Source organism: Tauraco erythrolophus, chromosome 2, assembly GCF_009769465.1.
Source record: "Tauraco erythrolophus isolate bTauEry1 chromosome 2, bTauEry1.pri, whole genome shotgun sequence".
Classification (NCBI taxonomy): domain Eukaryota; kingdom Metazoa; phylum Chordata; class Aves; order Musophagiformes; family Musophagidae; genus Tauraco; species Tauraco erythrolophus.
Genome location: NC_141466.1, coordinates 36,728,469 through 36,748,404, shown reverse-complemented (window position 1 = coordinate 36,748,404; position 19,936 = coordinate 36,728,469). Strand labels below are relative to the sequence as shown.

Below are 19,936 nucleotides of genomic sequence, written 5' to 3'. Positions count from 1 at the left end.
TAAATGGGAATGGCAGCCTCTCTCCAAAAGTGTGGAACTGTATCTTAAATGCACTTTGACATTTCAGCTTGGAAAGAGATGCCTGAAGAGGCGTGTTGTAGGGGTCTGCAGACTCCTGAGCAGCACGGACAAATGAACAGGGGATGACTATTCAGTATTTGTCAAGATACAAGAAAGAGGCTGTAACCAATGAAGGTATTGCATAAAAGGTATCAAACAAAAGAGCATTTTCCCAGAGCCCACGACCGAATTCACTGCCCCCTGATGTTGTGGAAACAACAGTATAAATGAGTTCAAAAAGCAATTAGAAGAATAAATAGAAGAAAACTCCGCCACGGTCTATTAAACACAAAGATGTTGCTACAGGCCCTGGTTCAGAAAAGAAATACCCACCTAATGCCAAAAACTGGGAACAGACGCTGAGGGAAACATTACTGCGTGTTTACCCACTCAAAATAATCTTCCTCCTAAGCATCTGCTACAGTCTGTGTCTAGCTAAATAAGCTTTTGGACTAACACACTACTACTGGTTTTGTATTTTGGTTAAATTCTTATTTCCCAGTGTATTTCTAACGAAAACAATGCAAAACCATGTCCAATAGTAAACCTTGGGGGAGGACTATCAATAGACATTGCCCAATGTGTTTAGAGATGGAGGTGAGAGACTGATTTAAATAAGATTTTGTATGAAAAAGAAACTGGAGAGCCACCATAGAGGCACAGAGGGAAAGCAGCAAAAATATATTAGAAGCAGCATGATTGTAATATGGCCCTGATAAAAATTGAGGATTTCAGAGGAACAGAAAGAGCTTTAGTATTTACTGACCAAAAGAGACCTGGAGTTGCAGGCAACGATACCCTGTCTGGCTATTTATTCCTCTGGAGTTCGGTATTAATTGAATTACAAATACGATTACGCCCAAGAAATACCAGTCTGCATGATCGGACTCTGACTTGCCAGCCGGGCCAAAAATCATTATGGGTATTCTCAGAAGTCGGAAATTGCACTCACCAAACCAGAAACAGTTTCCTGCTCTGTCATCTCCACTGTTCTTTCACCCTCTCTGTCTCTCACTTGCAATTTTACAGGATTGACATTGTTTTCAGTAACTTTGCAGGGAATTCCTTTGAAAGTTACTCCTTTGGGAGATAATACCAAAAGTATACCAGCATCCAAATTAGCACAAAAATATCTGAATCTACCAAATTCCGATTTTGTAGTTAAGCTCGTACGTGAAACAAACGTAGGGAAGTCAAGAGTTTCTCCTCACCCCACCCATTCTTTCTGGTGTTCCAAACCCAAACTTTGGTTTCCCTTCTCCTCACCACGAAGACTACGTAATAAGACTATGCTGCTTACCACTGATTGTGTTCCTCGTGTGGAAGACGTTGTAACAGGCGTTATAGTGATAGTACTGGTCACCTTGCTTGCTGCAGGTCGTGAGGACAGGTTGTTCCGGGGCGACCGAAGGACGGTACCGGTAACAACTTCTTTCTCTGCCGCCATGTTCACCGGTCTGACTGTTATCACAGGGCTGGCACCATCAGGTGCAGCACTGGGAGAGCGTTTAAACTGGGAACCTAGGTGGATGTGGATTTTGTTGTCTTCTGTCGTAATAATGTTGGTGTTGGCATTGTACTTGCGGATCGGAGTCGGGACGGTTTGTTTTTCCGGTGTTACTTTGAAGACAGCCCTTCCCATGGTCATATCTTGTGACTGCGGAGAGACGGAGATTTCTGCCGGTGCTGCGGAGGTTGATACTGTCATAATCTGAATGGGTGATGCAGGTCGGTCGGCGAAGGGTGCTCTCCCTCCCTCTGGGGACTTTTCCCTGGAGAATGTTGTTATAGTGACTGGAGACATAGAACGATCTGGGCCCATGGGACTTTCACTGCCTTTCCCTTTTTGGGGCATAACGTTTGGAGAGGGAATGATGGTTATTCGTGGCTTCTGATTTCCCAAAGTAGGAATGACAGTGGTACTTGAAAAAAATTCCTCTGAGGTTGGACTGGTTATCTCCAAAGTAGCTGTGCTGTTCTCATGGTCTGGTGTCACCCGAATATGAAGAGGCTGACCCTGCTTTGGTGAAAGGACAACCTCTCCCGGATGCGCTGGACTACCGTGGGTTCGGGCTCCTTTATCAGGAGTTGCCTGAGCCCCGGTTTCCCTCTTTCTCATCCATGGTATCCAAGATTTCCTCATTGCAAGTTCATTCGCTGCTGGAGGATATCTCTCAAGCACTGAAGAACGCTCCATGGGTTTCTTCAGACCTACCTGTCGCAGATTGCTCATGATGTGATTCTCCTCCTGGAAGGATTTCCTTATAAACACTGCTGGAGTTTCTTCTTCTACTGCTTCGCTGCTTACGGCATCTGTTTGCACACCAGTGGATGTCACCGGAACATCAACCATTCTTCGTCCATTTATGCTGGGCCTCAGAGCACGGCTGTAACGCTTAGAAAGCTCCAGCTCTCTTGTTAGGTTCAGAACTTCCTGCCCCATGCTCTTGTTTTTATTTTCTTCTTCCATAAACCGTTGTTGCAGAACGGAATAATCAACTTGGAGCTGAGAAAGCTGGTCTTCTTTGTTCATCAGCTCATGGATTTTTTCCTTTAGAGCTTGAACTTCTGCTTTCAAATCTCTGCTTTTGGCCTCTTCCAGACGAAACCTATGCCTCAACTCTGCCTCCTGGCTCACTGCTTCACCTTTTTCTATTGCTTTGGTTTTGGCAATCTGGAGCTTCATCTCCTCCAGCTGTTGAGAAAGAAAGTTAGCTTTATCTTGCTCAGTCCTAAATTTCTGCTCTAGCTGATCATATTCATCTTCTGTCTTCATCAAATCTCCTTCAACCACTTCCAATTGTTTGAGACGTTTTTTCAGCCTTTCAATTTCAACAGTAAGTTCTTTAATCTTGTTGTCTTCATGACAACCATGCTCTGGTCCTTTCCTGGCTCGACCTCTTGTAATTTCTCTTTCTACTTCCTCTATACCATCAATTCTTTTCTTCAACAGGTCAACTCTACAGCTTAGTTCAGAGGATTTTTCTTCTTCACTTCTCAATTTGCCAATTAGCTCATCCCTTTCCTTTGTCAAACTAGACACTTTTTCCTCCATTTCGGATTTCAATTTCAAAAATTTCTTACTTTCTTCTATCAGTTTCTCTGTTACATCCATAACTTTCCCTTGTTCAACTTTAAAATTCTTGTTTAGACCCTCAACCTTTTTTTCCTCCTGTTTTATTTTTTCCATCATATTTTTTCGTTCATCAACCAACATTACAGTAAATGACTTCAGCTTTGTAAGGTCATCTTTTAAGCTTATTTCAGCCTTTTCCAACTTGCTTTCTGACGCCTCAAGGTCTTTCACTCGAGTCTTCACCACTTCCAACTCATTTATCAAATCTTTAGTCAAATTCTTTTCTTTCTCCAAGTTTAAGTGTAGCTGGGTGCATTCAGACTTACTTTTACTGAAAGCTTCTTCTAGCTTCTCTAGTTCTGACATTCTTTTCTGCAATTTTTCCACTTCAAGTTTCAACTCTTTGCTATGGTGCTCTTCCTCTTGCAGTTTATTTTTCAGCTCTTTACACTGGGATTCAGTTTTTGTGATCTCTTCATCTTTCCCCTCCATTTCAAGCACACGCTTGCGGAGGTTTTCCACTTCTGCCATTAAGCTAGAGTTCCCACATTCCCCTTTTGCTATTTTATCTCTTAGTTCTTGAAGTTCCTCCTCAGCTTTTTGAAGATTTTTGTTAGTTTCTTCTAGCTCCTCTATTCGGCGCGTCAACCCCACTAGCTTAAGCCTTAGCTGTCTATTATGTGACTCTTGATTAGCCAGTTTAGCAGTCATCTCCTCATGTTCTTGAGAAAACGATGATGTTTTGCGTTCAAGTTCTGCCTCTAACTTCATCAGTTTTTGTCCATCTTCTTTTGTTTTTGCACTAATAATTTTAATCTTTTCTTCTTCTTCCTTTAGTTTTTGATTTAAGTCCTGTATTTTCTGGCTTTGTTGACCAAGTTGTTCAATATGCATTTGTCTTTCATCCACCAGCATGAGTGCAAATGATTTGAGCTTGACTAGTTCTTCCCTTAGTTTATTGAGTCTCTTTGTATGTTCCTTCTCCTTCCGAGCTTGATAGATCTTCTCCTGCTCAAGAAGTTTCTTCAACCTGAAACAAGTTAGAAGAGCTGTATTAAGCTAATATATATATATGTGTATTGGTGTATTTCTCCATTTTTTAAATCACTTTCATTTTATTAATATTTTTTTCATGAATAACCTAGGTAATCTTTCAAGAAATAACTGCCTACCACAGTTACATTCCCAAACCAAATATTTTAAATTACAAAAAGTTAACTCAAAACTCTATAAAATCATCTAGAAATCTGAAAAGCAGTGACATTTTATACTTGTACAGATAACAAACACATCAGGTTAATTCCTTTATCTTTATTTTTCTGTTAGGATGATGTTGGCAAAAGTATATAGTATCCCAAAAGGACAGGTTTACCTACTCACCAATCCATTTATACCAAACTTATTTTACAAGGTGGATTCCTCCTTATGTCTTGCATACACAAAAATGTGTAAAATAAGATAAAAATGAAAACCAACTGCTATACACAGCCATACATAAATGAATCAATTCTGGTTATAAATAGACCAGCAGGACAGAAGATTACATTAGCACACAACTGATAACCATCTGGGCATCACAGGCATAAGAAATTAGCAGGAAGATAAATTTGCCAGCACAGCGACTATTATGTTGAAAGGTTTGTTCTTCCAGGCACGTTTCCATTTACAAAAGTAGATTTTGTGGACTGCAAGGGTCAGACTAATCAAACCTTTGGCTACAGCTAACCTCACCTGGAAAATGCTCTTCTTTATATAGTCTGTAAAGCTGTATTTTCAGACAATATAAATGCTCATGATAGACAAATTAGATGTATTCTCAGAAAGCTAATAAAGACCTAAATTTTCCAGCCTTACCCATGTAATGTTTTGATGGAGAAATTATAAGTAATGTAAGTATTTTGTATCTGTGATTTATAATTAGGACATGTTGACATCAGCACAGGAAGTGCCTGCACATATTGTAAGCACAGATTTACGAGGATGGTGATCCTCAACCGACAAAGAGTACAGGATTATATCCCCTACTAATGTAACAGCCTTATGGTAAAAGCAGCAATACGACTTAGAAAAGAAGACACAGGTATGCACACTGGATTTACTGTGAAATGACATGTTTTTTGAATCACTGTCAAAGTACCTGCAACTCCCATATCCCCTACCAAGACACATGTGACACTATGTCTGAAGCTTTTTGACTTTTTTGTAACCAAGACACGCCAGAGAAGTGATAATAGCGGAGCAATTTCACCACCTATTAACTAACTTGCAATAATTGAAACATCCATATCTTAGCAAAGATGGACTTTTATCAGTATCTTTATTTTAAATGCTGGACTGTAGATGGTAGTGGGTGAAGCACAGACATACATTCCTCTCTGCTGTCCCAGCAATGAAGTGGTGCAAAGAGCTCCGGGGCACAATGTCATACACAAAGGATGTCTCTCGGAGCCCTCACCTGAACTCTAAACTTGTAACAACAGCCATATTAACTTAGTCCTCCAGCAACTGTTAATGTTTCACTCCTCATTCCTCGGGGACCAGAATGAACAGGAACTGGAAAGAAAAGCTATAAGAAAAGAGAAGGAAGTCAGAAAGCAGAACACAGGATGCAGTAGGTAGGGAAGGAGAAGGCTGAAGAATGCATTTGAAAACAAGAGTCGGATAGGATGTGGGAGTAAGAGAATAGCAGGAGCCAGCGGGAGAGAGAAAAACAAACAAACCTTACAGCCAACCTTGCTGGGTCACAGATTATTCTCAAAAAAATCTCTTTAGTTTTGGCAGCTCTTTGGAAAGGACTGAAAAGGAGTGCTGGTGGATGCCTCATTATGGGTCAAGTTAGAATGTCAAAAGGTAAAAAAAGACCCGCTGCCCCTCACAAAGCATGCACTTTTCACACTGAAGAAGGAACTTTATTAGCATGCAATATATTCCCTGGCTGCTCTATCATACTGCTTCATGAAAAAGTTTCTGCCAATAACTCTCCCTCGTCTCCCACAGGCAACATTTTTAAAGAAATAGTATGCATCCTTCCACAAAATATTATTTGCCATGACAGAACAGTGTGCCCTAACCTGGTAGGGCTCTAAATCTCCCAAAGTCATGAACATACATATGAGAAAATGAGGTCTTCAAAACAGAGAACATTTCCAGGAAAATTTTACAATTTTTACATTAAAACAACGGAAGACAGCATTTTGTTTTCTTTTTAACAACCTTGCCAAAAAAGCCACTGAAAAAAGCCCAAATATCTGCTAAACTAAGACAAAGAAATGCCAGGGATGAAATCAAGCAACAGGAGAAGAAAGTGCATTAGCACTGTCCCTGCCTTGCTGTACCTAGCAGGAGAGTCAGCAGTGGGGAGTAACTGGCCCAGCCCCTCTGGGAAAAGCAAAAATCAAGCACCGTAACTGTGCCAACACGTGGAGGTGAATTTGCCAACATGTCTGCGCTGAACAAGATAGGAAGCACCATGCAGCATTTTATCATTACTCAGCTTTTACACGGTGAAACTAGACCGCCTAAAATTTGACAAGTGAACTTTCACGGAAGACACATGACAATACTTCCGTTTTCCATGTCCAGGGAAACTGCTTCTAAAATCTGGTTCTGTGAAGAATGGGTGGGAAAGCAGTATCCAAATCTGTATGGATGCCAAAGTAATAAATAAAATCTACACCTTTTCAGTGTTACTTCTAAATACTAAAATACAGCTGAGTTTAAGCTTGTTCCTGCTTTTCCATCCTTGTACAACTCTCATACCTTTATGGTTAAAGTCGAATTTCAGCAAGATCACAAGGTGATGTTGTCCCCTCTTGACCCTTACAACTGATTTATTACCAGGCTTCTAATCTGACTGCTGCTGCTAATATTTGCTAAGTAATGCAGACCTGCCTGGGCTCTGACACAGCACTAAAAGTACCCCAGAGACTCAGAGCACATGTATCTTCAGTGTGTTATCCAGAGCAACTGCACTCTGGATTGTCAAAAGGTTGAAAGGACCTGTATTCTGGGTCAGGGGAGAGGAGGAGATGAGGAGCAGAGGAGTGGAGAGCTCTAATAATAAAACTTGGGGCTAGATACAGCCAAAACACTGACAACCCAACAGTTTGGTACCCCCAGTCCAGTACTGTATTTGCTGTCTCAGTTTGGTTTTTTTTAGAGATAGGGAGAAATATTTGGATAAAATTGGATAATCTGCATTCATCAGTAAGAGTCTCAGGAGCTCAGTATCCAGACCACAGTGGGGACACAGACAGATCTGCTCAGGTTCCTTGTGGAGAGGGGTATTACACTGCCTCCTCGTCCGTGGAAAGCACTGCTGAGGTCTGTGCAGCCACTGTTTTCCGCACGGGCCACCACACGTATCATGTCAAAACATGCAGCCCTAATCATTCCCTGAATACATGGTCGTTTTCTGCTGCCATGAGGGTCCAGGTAGTCTCCCCTCCCTCCTTGCTATCTGTCCTCACAGTATTTGAAGAACGGGTGCCCTACAGCTATGCAGTGTTCAAGATGAACACACTCCCCCTTTACAGTGAATGGGATAAACGAAACAGCAAACCCTTATGTATGAATATGTGCAAAGCGTTAACTGCTCAGCTGAAAACAAACACCCCAGGACAACACTGTTCCCTGATTTTGTACCACAAAGGAAGATGTCTCTGACCCTGACTGGCATGAGGCAGGACACTGGCCTACAAAAGCTACTGATGCAACCTTGCCTGGTCCCCTCTGCATCAGGGAGCTGCATGTCCTGCATCCCTCCTCAGGCTGCAGCGTGAGCTGGTCACAGCCGCACCAGGCAGCACTAGGGCAGCAAGAGGGAGGTCTGAGGGCTTCCTAGAATCATAGAATCATTTAGGTTGGAAAAGACCTTTAAGATCATCGAGTCCATCCGTAAACCTAGCACTGCCAAGTCCACCACTAAACCATGTCCTTAAGTGCCACATCCTCATGTCTTTTAAATACCTCCAGGGATGGTGACTCAATCACTTCCCTGGGCAGACTGTTCCAATGCTTGACAACACTTTCGGTGAAGAAATTTTTCCCAATATCCAATCTAGACCTCCCTTGGTGCAACTTGAGGCCATTTCCTCTTGTCCTATCACTTGTTACTTGTGAGAAGAGACCAACACCCACCTCGCTACAGCGTCCTTTCAGGTGGTTGTAGAGTGGTAAGATCCACCCTCAGCATCCTTTTCTTCAGGCTAAACAACCTCAGTTCCCTCAGCTGCTCCTCATAGGACTTATGCTCTAGACCCTTCACCAGAATCATTGCCCTTCTTTGGATGCGCTCCAGCATCTCAATGTCTTTCTTGTAGTGCAGGGCCCAAAACTGAACACAGTGTTCGAGGTGCAGCCTCACCAGTGCTGAGAACAGGGGGACGATCACTTCTCTCGTCCTGCTGGTCACACCATTTCTGATACAAGCCAGGATGCTACTGGCCTTTTTGGCCACCTGGGCACACTGCTGGCTCACATTCAGTTGGCTGTCAACCAACACCTCCAGGTCCTTTTCTGCCAGGCAGCTTTCCAGCCACTCTTCCCCAGGCCTGTAGCATTGCATGGGGATGTAGTGACCCAAGTGCAGGACTTGGCACTTGGTCTTCATTTATTTTATTATGGCTATATTCCTGTGCTTTGTCCCACCAGTCCTGACTGCCTTGCTCAGGCTGGGTTTAATCACTCCTTCGGATTCTGATCACAATTTTTCCTTAAAGCAAGTCTGGCCAATACTATACAGTTTTCCCCATCAGCTACATGCAGCTGCCAGAAAGTCCCGTTCTTGTGTCAATGTACTTGCAAGACATAGTCCTGGTTTACAGTGTCAACAGAGTTTGGAAAACAGCACACTGGGTAAGTTAGGAAGAGGTATCTAACACAGGCAGGGTTCCAGTCTCTGCCCTGAGGGATGAGTGACAGAGGACACGGATGGATGTAACTCCTCCTTCCAATGTGAAATGCAGAGTGGTTGAATGACTTCTTTCTGGAGTCTGTGCTGGATTAACTCTGCTGGTCAGCCATCAGGGTAGTTTAACATTCTTCTAAAGACTGATCAATTCATTGAATCAATAAAGCTACAAACTTCACTTAACCACACACATTGTTTTTCCGGTTTTATTTCTGTGTATGGCAAGTTCAGTCACTGAGATGCAAAGGAGGAATCCCACAGTACCATTTTCACAGCATCTCTTCGCAGACCAGAGCAAGACTTCAACATGAATTATAACTTACAGCTGGAGAATAATGGTTTCATGTTTTTGAAAGACATTGCAATAGTTTCCTACCAGAAAAGCTCCAATGGGCATTACTGAATTTTAGATGGGATTTATTTTATTTGTAAATGGTAAAAGCAGTAGCTGCAGCAAGACCTTAGCTTAGCAAGAACCATCAGTTCTTGCCTACATTTGCAAAAAGAATTACAAATAGTGGTCAGTAGACATTTTCTTACCTTCTGAAGGATTGTAAACTTCATGACTACATTTGAAATACAATTAACATAGCAAACTGGGAACTAAAAACCGTGCTTAGTACTGATAGCTGATATGAGAAGCCATTCTCTCCAAAGTGGCTTACAACATTTTAAGAAAATACAAAGAAGCTTCGGTTATCAGAGGAAAGATGCTCATTGACTTCCAAAACCCCACCTCTCCCCTCAAAGAAGCATTCACTTCACAATGTTTCAGAGCATGCAAAAGTGAAAAGCCCCCAAAACATTTATTGAAAACCATACCAGTGCTTGCATTGCCCTTCCCATTTGTACTTCCATCAAGATTAAAAACATCACAAACGCTCATGCAACCTCTTCCATCTCTAGCGTAGAAATGGGCACTCACCTACACAAGGAAACTCGGGTAAAGCAGGGCAAGCCAGAGGATGACTCAAACAGACATGAGCTGCCCCTGCGATTTGTGTACGTGTGAACATTTTGGCACCACATATCAGCTTTGTTGTGGCCTGGTTTAGCTCCCTGCTTTGCAAACAGACTAAGCCAAGCTTCCCAAGGCTCTCCTAGTGTTTAATGAAGCACTCACAGGAGGGGCTAATGCAGAGGGCAATCTGAAGAGAGGTGGAGAGCTACGTTCTCTGCTATCAAAGACAGGGGGAGTAGGAGGAACAGCAGGTAGAAGGAAGAGGATGAGAAGGAGGGAAGCAGGTAAGGTCTCTGGAGGACCTTTTAACTGAGTTCACACACAACCCGGTGGTCCACAGAGCTTCCCCTTGCGGCTCTAGCACAAAGCCATCTCAGACATACTGCTCCCGCAGCACCTTATTTTGCACTTTAAATTCTGAAAAGTTTGCTGCGATGGGATGTAATGACTTCTATCCCACTTTGTGGACAGACAGTAAGTAGGGGTTAAGAGAAGCACGTTAACAAGGACTTGGTCCCTCTAAGGATGGCTGATGAAGGCTGATTCCTCCCCAAGGGGCCAACAGCATTTCTGCCACTCACACAGCAATCCCAAGGAAGCACTGGGAAAGCAAATGCCTTTGCAAGCTCGTCTTTCCACTTCAACCCTAAAGAGTTTGCTACTGAATATGCAGAGTTAGAGAGACTGGACAACTTCCTAGTGGTAGCTAGAAAGCTGCTGCCCATTAAATGACGTGAGAGGCTGCTCGCTAGAATCCCACAACAATGAAAAGCAGCAAGAGGTGGTTTCACTTAATAAAGGAGTTCCCTCTTTTTTTTTTTTTTTTTTTTGCTTAATGTACAACAACTGATTTTGAGGATTATTTATACAGCCATAGGGAAATCCTCCACGTCAGGACAATTTCTGAGTGCTTCCATGTTTGGGGCCAGGCTGAGATACCCAGAGGCTGAATTTCACTGATTCTGAGCACTTCAGCTAAAACCAAGGAGAGCCAAAAAGTGGTCAGGCTCTCTAGGAAGGAAAACAATCAGGCCTAACACTCAAATGGGGCAATACACAATTAGCTAAGACTTTCAAATCATCAGCTTCAGTCCTTCCCTCATACCCATCCCAACTGAGAGAAGAAATGTGTAAATTATATCAGATCCTATGGCAAGAAAAAGAATAAAGCACATCTGTGTTATTTTCCCTTTCTATCCATTAGATGTTAAAGGCAAGGAACAGAGACAAATGTTTGAATGATCGTGCTACAGAACTTTCCAAGTTGCTGTTCCGTGTATCACACGGTCAACTTTTAAAATAAATAAAAACTTGTAAAAAAATCGTTATCAGTTCTAGTAGCTCTAAAGATATTTTTTTTTGTGGCTACCTGCTATACAAAGTTGGAATGTAAAAAACGCAATATTCTTCACTGCTGAATTAACTTTTGAGAAGTGATTGTACCAAATTAATATCAAAAGCAAATTAATATTCTTGCTACTTCAAAACTATATGACAGTTCCCAAATTATACTGAAAGAAAAAAAAAAAAACATTTTTTTTAACTTAAGAGGACACATTGCTTGTCTTCTACAACAATTTTTCTCCTCCTTTTGTTTCTAACACTGATTTTGTAAAAATTAAAAACCAGTTTGCTGAAATAGTTCATTTGTGTTGCAACTGTCTTACTTCAACTGAACAGCGACTAAAAGGAGTATTTTGGAATAAGAACACTCATTAGATTTGGTGTCCTGCCACCTTTCCAGCACCTTGTTCACATAAGAAAAGCACCAAAGATCTTTAAGAACAAAACACAACCAAAACCCGTTCCTGCTATGAAACAGGACTGCAAGCAGACAGGCACTTTTTTCCAGCACCCTCCAATTAAGATATCCACATTAATTTCGCAGGTCAGAGGAAGGGAAGGGAGACGAGCAGAAAGCATGCAAACAGCATCCGTGAGAAAAGGAAGCAGCAGCAGCGCTCAGCTGAGAGATGAAATTTGCCAAACCTGCCTCCGAGCTGTGGTTATCCTTCCCTGACCCCTCCATGCGCTGTCCGGACGAGCAAGCCCCGCAGCACAACCCCACCAGGTGCACTTTCCAGGGCTCCAGCCAAACGTTACTATCAGCGCGGTTCGGCCCCGTCCAGCCCGGCTGGAGCCGGCGCCGGAAGCGCGGCGGCGGGATCGGGGCTGCCCCGGGCATCCCGGGCCCCCCCCAGCCGCAGACCCCGCTCCAGCCTCCCGCCGGCGCCTACGCTTACGGCCAGTACCTTCAGTTAGAATCATAAAATGGTTAGGGTTGGAAGGGACCTCAAAGATCATCTAGTTCCAACCCCCCTGCCACGGGCAGGGAAACCCTCCACTACACCAGGTTGCCCAGTTAACCAGGGAAGCGCGCACGTACAAGAACCATTAGCACTGCTCAAATTAAAAATAATCGTAAAAAAAAAATGTGAAGTCTCTTACCTTATTAGTAGTCTTTTTTTTTTTTTTTTTTAAGCTACCAAAAAAAGGAAAATCTTGCAGCACGACCGGCCCCGCGCCGGCTCAGCCCCTCGGCCGGCGGGAAGGCGCCCTCACGTCGCTGCCATGTCCCCCGCTCACTGCGAGGTGACGGCTGCGCCCCGCCGCCGGGGCCGGGGCCGGGAGGGGGCCGGGGCGACGGGAGAGCCGGGACAGGGGGGGCCGGGGCCGGGGCCGCGGCATTGTGCGCGCCCCGCCGGGCGGGGGGAAGGGGTGGAGCCGCCGCCGCGCCTCGGCGGGGCAGGAGGGGTGGAAAGGGTGTCGTTGGCGCGGTGGGTCGCTTCTTTCCCGAAGTTTATTATTGACAGCCCCCTCCGGGCTTAGGCTTTGTAGGTGAACGATTGAGAAATAATAATTGGGGCTCAGGGAGCGCTTGGGAACTGCTTTCGCCGAACTGAACTAGGATGCACAGAAGCGATGCTTCCCAGTCCGAGCTGCCAATTCATTCCTCTGGCCCGGGGAAAGTTTCTGTTGCTTTTCCCTGGTCTTCCTGGTGTTTGAAGTGCAAGTACTACTGTTGGTAAGCACTGGCTGATCTTAAGATCAGTTGATAAAGGCGTGAATACGTGAAGAAAACCCCCTGTGGATTTAATATACACGCATATTTGTTTTTGAAAATTCATGCATAGTAGCAAGGCTAAACGAGAGCTGCATGAGGTCTGAAAAGCACCATTCTGTCAGCTCCCTGCGTTAAAGAATTCCTAAATCAGCCCTTTTGTTCCCAAACCAACATAAAAGAATTTGAGGATTCCTTCTGTTTGCTTAATGATTCCCTAGATTGCCCGCGGTCACCTTTTCAGTCTTTACAAGGGGAATTAGAAACCACCCTTCCCTTCCTCTTCCCTTTCCCCTTCTCCTTACCCTTTTCTTCCCTTTTCATAGAAACACAGAATGGTTTGGGTTGGAAGGGACCTTTAAAGATCATCTAGTTCCAACACCCTGGCCATGAACAGGGACACTCTCCACTAGACCAGGTTGCTCAAAGCCCCATCCAGCCTGGCCTTGAACACTTCCAGGGATGGGACATCCACAGCTTCTCTGGGCAACCTGTTCCAGTGCCTCACCACCCTCGGAGTGAAGAATTTCTTCCTTATATCTAATTTAAATCTCCCCTCTTTCAGTTTAAAGTCATAGCTCCCTGTCCTATCACTGCATGCCCTCCCTCTCATTCCCATTCAGCTTCCTGTTTTTTTTTTAAGCCTGTAATATCCAAAAATCACTGAAAGCGTATCATGTCAAATATTATCTACAAAAAGTGTGTGTGTTTACATTTTGAGAAGCTATCTAATTCCATGTTCTTTCATTATTTTTCCTTAGGACCCTCACCTCATTCGGCATACAGGCGGCACAGTGCTCATTTGTAAAGCAGGTGCTTAATGATTGATCTTGGGCTTTTTATTCAAGACCTTATTTACCACAAACTCTTCAGACTTGGCTGAGAACAGAATTGCTCATTTCTGGGTAGGAAACAGAAGCACCAAGACACTAGGGTCTAGGTTGGACACCCGCTCCGGGGTACACAGGATGTGGTTTTCAGAGTGCTGCAGGGTGGGTGCTACATGTGCTCGGACCACAGCCCTGTTTTTCTCTACACAGGAGTGAATGTTCCAGACTCCTGCACCTCAGAGCCCAGACCTCCAACGAGCTCCCCAAAATGAGAATCAGCCTTAGAGTGAAAAACGTTCACTACCCATGTAAATTAGCTTCATGTGACTTAGCTAGCGCCATGTAGGAAATCCATCACACAAACTCAACAGGGGTAGAGTCACATTTTCCAAGGAAACATATACCAGCCTTAATCATTCTCTCCCTTTTTATATTCCCCTACCTCATGTACTAAATACTTTCCAAAAGATGAAGTTGGGGTCCTACTGAGAAATCGTTGCCTCCTGTGCACAAAGCTGATGCATCTCAACATGTTTCTATTTTTCCAGTGTCAGAGGAAAGGTTTCTGTGCAAAAATGGTGTTTGATCATGCCATTACAAATGATCACATGCATCGAGCATTCTGCTTAATCTATTTACCATGTCCTTTGCAATCCTAATAATTGTTCTGGTAGAGCTACACATTATTTAAAAAGAGGGAATTGCACGCACAATGGCAAACACTAAAATAAACGTCCACCATCTAAATTTAATGATGTTGCGTAATAGTGGCACTTAGGGAGACCTTCAGAAGAGTTTAGATCTTTTAGATTGCCTACACAAAAGCCTGTGCTCTTGAGTTAACAAGGCAGTTTGATACTAGAAAGGCACAGAGCACTTTGCAAGCAAGTTTCAAAACTATCTGCTGACAGAAGGATTTGACTGTGATCAGTAGCTGAAAGCAAGGCACTGCCCCACTGCTGCTGGCTCTGCAGGAGGATATCTGGTTGCACACCCCGTCCTGGCTGGCTCTGGGCTCTGAGCTCATCCCATAGCTCGTCCCCGTCCTGCTGCATCCACCATTCAGTTCCAGGCTCCTCCTCACCTCTGCACTCCATTTCTAACCCAGACCTCTCCCAAATCCACAGCCCTCCTAGATGTGCCCTCATGTCTGCTCTCGCTCTTCTTACGTCTGCGATGCCACATTTGGGCCACCCTGGAACTGCAAGCAACACATCTTCCCTCATTTGTGTTTTCATGGCCTCAGTTCACAGCAGAAATTTCAGGGACGTCAAGAGGATCTTAATGTTTCTATTAGAAAAGCAGCTGTGAGTTTAGAGCAGTCAGCTTTGTACAGATGTGACATGAAGAGGGAGGGGACACTGGAGGTCCAGGCCAGAAAGGATCACCCGTCTCATGAAGTCCAACCACTCAAAATCACAGCAGCTGTGCAGTGGACTCCTGCCCACACCAGAGACTTCAAGGCATTACCTCTACACATCACAAATTTGGCAGCAAAAATACAGCAGCCAGAATTATAATGTACCACAAGAAGACCAGAGGGTGACTTAAGGGCATTGCCAGTGTCCCTACCTGGCAAGGGATGTGTTGAAGGGAATGCCCAGAGGTTACCACAGAGCCTGCCCCAGTCTAAGCCACTCTTCTTGTTCTGGTGCAAGTAGTCATCAGGACACTCATGGTGTCCTCCGAAGGGTGCCACATCATAAAACCATAGAATGCTTGAGGTTGGAAAGGACCTTGGAGAGGCCTAGTCCAGCCCCTGGTAGGTTCAGTTAGAGCAGGTTGCACAGAGCCTGCTCTACTTGAGTCTTGGACGCCTCCAAGGACAGAAACATCACAACATTTCTGGGCAACCTGTTCCAGGGCCTGACCAAGCTTATGTTGAAAAAAATCTAAATTAGGTCAGACCACCAAGACAAGGTGACATGCACCATATATGCTGCCTCATGACAAGTCACTAGCAGCACCTGTGACCACCAGTGATCTTCAGAGGGGGCTTATCGCAGACTACCAGCTGCCCTAGCTTACTCTACAACTTAGAAATAAAAGCCCAGAGAAGGTGATGTAGAGTCACTGAAGTTGCCTGAATGTGAGTCAGCAGACAATTGGATACAGGACTTGTTAGAAAAAGTGCAGAGTGGTAGTGGTGAGCCTGCGCATCCGCACTAGCTGAGATATGTCTGTACCAACACCAGACTTAATAATAATAATTAAAGTATTCTCCATCACCAGTCCAACTACTCAAAGTACCCACCACTGTGGCAGTACTGGAGCTATAGAGGACATCGCGTAGGGTGTCACAGCTAAGGTCAAACAGGCCTTTAACCTTTACAACTTTTCTTTTACTGCATAGGAATCAAATTATGTGTATATATAAAAACACAAAGGTACTCCATATGTTGTTATTTCTCAAGAGTACCTTCACTTTTAAGTCACATCAAAGGCTGGGTAAATATAACTTGCTCCCCAGAATTTCATGAATCATTTTGTTTATGCTTTCATTGGGATGGAACAGTCCAAGAAATGCATTCCTGAGTAAAGCAGCACTTGCAACATTGTAGGACCAGATAAGAAAAACACCGAGAAATAAAAGCAGGGGAGGAAATAGAGAGGAATCCCAAATTCAAACTCACCTCTGAAAGTAAGAAATTGTACTGTGCATCTGGCACTGTTGTTTGCTATAGAGGAGAGTAACTGGGAAGCAAAAGATGGAATTGGCTTAACTATTTAATGATGTGCTAATAGACTACACATTTCTGTGATAAGTTGCTCTTTCTAAAAATTCACTGAACTCTGCACAGCAATGGATTCCTCTTGTGGATCTTGGAGACTTGTAACAAATGATTGCCTGATTATAAAATTCTCTGTAAATAGGGCTGTGTAACCTCTGCAGCAGACTGCCCTGCTCTCTGTTGGCTCTTTATCTTCAGTACAGAAACATATGTAACATTTATAGCCAAGGCAGGCTTACATCTATCTCCAAATTCTCTAACATGTTACAAAAAGCCCGAATATTTCTGTTTGTGCAAAACAAAACTTTTCCTAAATTTGTGTTTACTTACATACATGAAAAAGTACACTATGTTGCTTGCCAGACTTATTTTTTTTGTTCATAAAACCTTAAAAGCAGTGAATCTTCCATCATTATTTTGGGGTTTTTTTCCCGTTTTTGGTAAGTCAGACTCATTTGGTAGGTCCACTTTCTAGCCAGGTGCCTACTCCGAGCATAACAGATATTAATGAGTTCAGTGGCATCTTGACAGAACATGAAAACTTTGAATATTGAGGGCGGAGAGAGGGGAGGGGGATTTGAATTTGCTGCTGAAGATACAGTGAGCAAGGTGATCCATTGGGCATTTTGGAGACAAGTAAATAAGATAAATATAGTAAATTCTTGAAACATGACTTTGTAGGAAAAGCGTGAGAAAAAGACTTCAAGTTGGACTCTGTGCTGTTATATCTCAGGCAATACATTTTATATGGCATACGTCATGCACACTAAAAAACTTAATTTGGTGAGCTACACTGACAACTGGCTTTGTTCACCTTCGTTCTTATTTAAAACAGGTTGTTCCATGCAGCTGTTAAAGAAACTGTGTGCACGCACACACACACATTTGCACACAGGCTTTTTTATTGCTCCTCAGATCTTTCTAAATAAGTCATGCTGCCTAGATTTTAAATTCTTTTTCAGCATGAAAATTGCCCTACGTTAGGATCTGCTGCCTTTTATGGAAGCATGATTCAAAAGCTTAACAAAAGCATTTCTGGCTTTGTTTTCCTTTTCCACTTTTTTCCCCCTTCTGGTTTTCTGCTTTCTTAACACTTGTGTGTATCCTTTTGATACCTGTGAAAGCTCAGTATCTCCAATACTGGTGGAACTCTCTGAAGTGAAGGTGAATATAGCTGAAATAGGACCTGTCTATGTCAAGAATACTGTTTTGTAGTATGACTTGATCATTATTTTGTGAATAAGCACCAACAGTGGCATAGAAAGAGGCTGTGGCCCTTTGACCAAAGCATTTCTGGAGTCAGGGGCAGAGGCTTCCAAGAACTCAGCAAAGTGCTACATGGCAGGATGGTTCCTTGCTGCCCCCTGTGGACCTGCCAATTTTAGCGTTATCTGCTTCACTATCCATGCTTTATCCCCACTAGTGCCATCTTTACCTGCTCTGGTCTCCACCCTCGTTTTTCTAAGTTACTCACTTTTGATACGCTAGATGTTCATGTGGAAAAAGCACATGGAGGAGTGAGCTTGAGGCTTTGAGAGCAGGGAGAGTCGTGACTGTTCTCATCTTACCGGGAGAGACTTCGACTTTTGGCAGTGTCTTGTCTTCTTTTGCTCAAGTTGGGTCTTGGACATGAATTAACCCTCACTGATTTTCACCTGTGTGTTGCTTTTGTTCTGTTGGCAGCTGGCTCTCTGTTGTTGCCCCTTCTGCTGCCTCCTTCTCACCTGATTTCTTCAAGTGTGGGTTTATAGAACAGAAATACTCCACCTAGAGATAAGGGTCACATTTTTAAGCATGACAATAAGTAACTCATAAAGAACAGTGGTGAATATTCCCTTACTGGAAGCTGAAAATCAAGGCAGAATTACCTTCTTCCCTAAAGTGTACCATCTGTTGATGCAAACAAGTTCTGGGAAGTCCCAGTGCCTGTACTATACTGCATCAAGCAACATCATAAATATGATGCCTTCTGCTTCATTTTTTCTGTATTTTTCTTTATGTCTTCTGCTTGCAGCTTGGTCTGTCTTCCATCTTCATCTCTTCACCATCTTTCTTCCCTCTGTCATCCACCTGGAAGGCTCTGCAGTACTCTGCTTTCACCAACAGCTGGTTCCCCTCACCACTCTCTTTGTTCTCATTAATCTCTTAATTCAGATTCACTTCCCGTATTCTTTGTCTTGTGGCTGCCATCCCCTGCCCTAAACCTACCTCTTCACTATTCCTTGTCCTTTACCTTCCAGTTCCATCAGTTCAGCTCTTGCCCTGTTGCTTTAACTCCTGCTGACCTTTTCTGGATTCCTTTTCTTTTGTGCTTCTTCTCACTGACCCTTCCTCAAAACAAGGTGATCCAGTGACTGACTGGGACTGAAAGGTACCTGAGTCCTACACCTAAAACTAAAGGCTGTCCACCTCACTGCTTGCCGTTTAGTACACCACTGAAATAATGTATTTGGTGGAGTGAATTTTACCTTGGTAGAAGTGGGCAGGAAAAATGAGAGAAAACAGGCTCCGGAGAATTGCAACTTTGTTTTAGCATCAAGCAATCCAAGTGATGGTGTCTGGAGTCACCATGACAGGGTATCAAACATGAGAGAAGTGGTAAAAAAAAAGAAAAATGGAGAGATTTAAAATCTGGATTTAGGAACTAGCGTCATTTATACAATTGCACGCACAGGGCTAGTCAAGCGTGGAAAAGCTCACACAGCTGTACAACAGCAATGCAGCTTGAGAGCAAGAGTCTGCTCAAGTGGAGTCAATATTAAAACTCCATCTCCCTCAATGCAGGGTCAGATTTTCTTAGAAATACAGGCTATGTGTGCACTGGTTTATATCATATTTGGCCACCTCGGTCACAGCTTGACATAAGGATAAAACAATACACACCTATAAAAGTGGAGAAAAGTAAATAATCTCATGAAGATTCCTTCTTGATTTTTAAACATGACTTCCTGTGAGCACCACAGTCGGTGATTTGGCAAATAATGAATCTCAGAAAATTTTCAAATGCTGTACAAGAGCAGTCAACGGCTGCTTTTATGACCTAAAGAGAGACTGGTAGATTTTGACAACATCAGCACTGAGTAATCTTGGCTGTCACACCACATCCTAATATGTCATGTCCCAACTGTCAGTCTGAAAGGCTGTGAAAGTATTTCTGTTAATTTTCATGCCAGGACTCTCAGTTCTTGGCCTGAACACAAAGGAGCACACACCTGCCCACCACATCCATCTCACAACCCCACCTTTGCTAGTGTTTTTGCCCATGTGTTCTGGAGGCGCAACATAAATGGACACCCATCTACCAC

At 43.5% G+C, this 19,936-nt stretch overlaps 1 protein-coding gene across 2 annotated transcripts in view; it reads right to left on the bottom strand.

The window, feature by feature from the left end:
* The window catches only part of FILIP1 (filamin A interacting protein 1), a 55,559-nt gene that overhangs the window by 5,969 nt on the left and 29,654 nt on the right, over window positions 1-19,936 (bottom strand). The window contains exon 4 of one of the 2 annotated variants that reach the window (XM_086608268.1): window positions 1,361-4,166. In XM_086608268.1, coding sequence (XP_086464394.1) covers window positions 1,361-4,166 — 2,806 coding nt within the window. The remainder of the gene's footprint in view (window positions 1-1,360; window positions 4,167-19,936) is intronic. The other variant, XM_086608269.1, reaches the window with a different exon arrangement.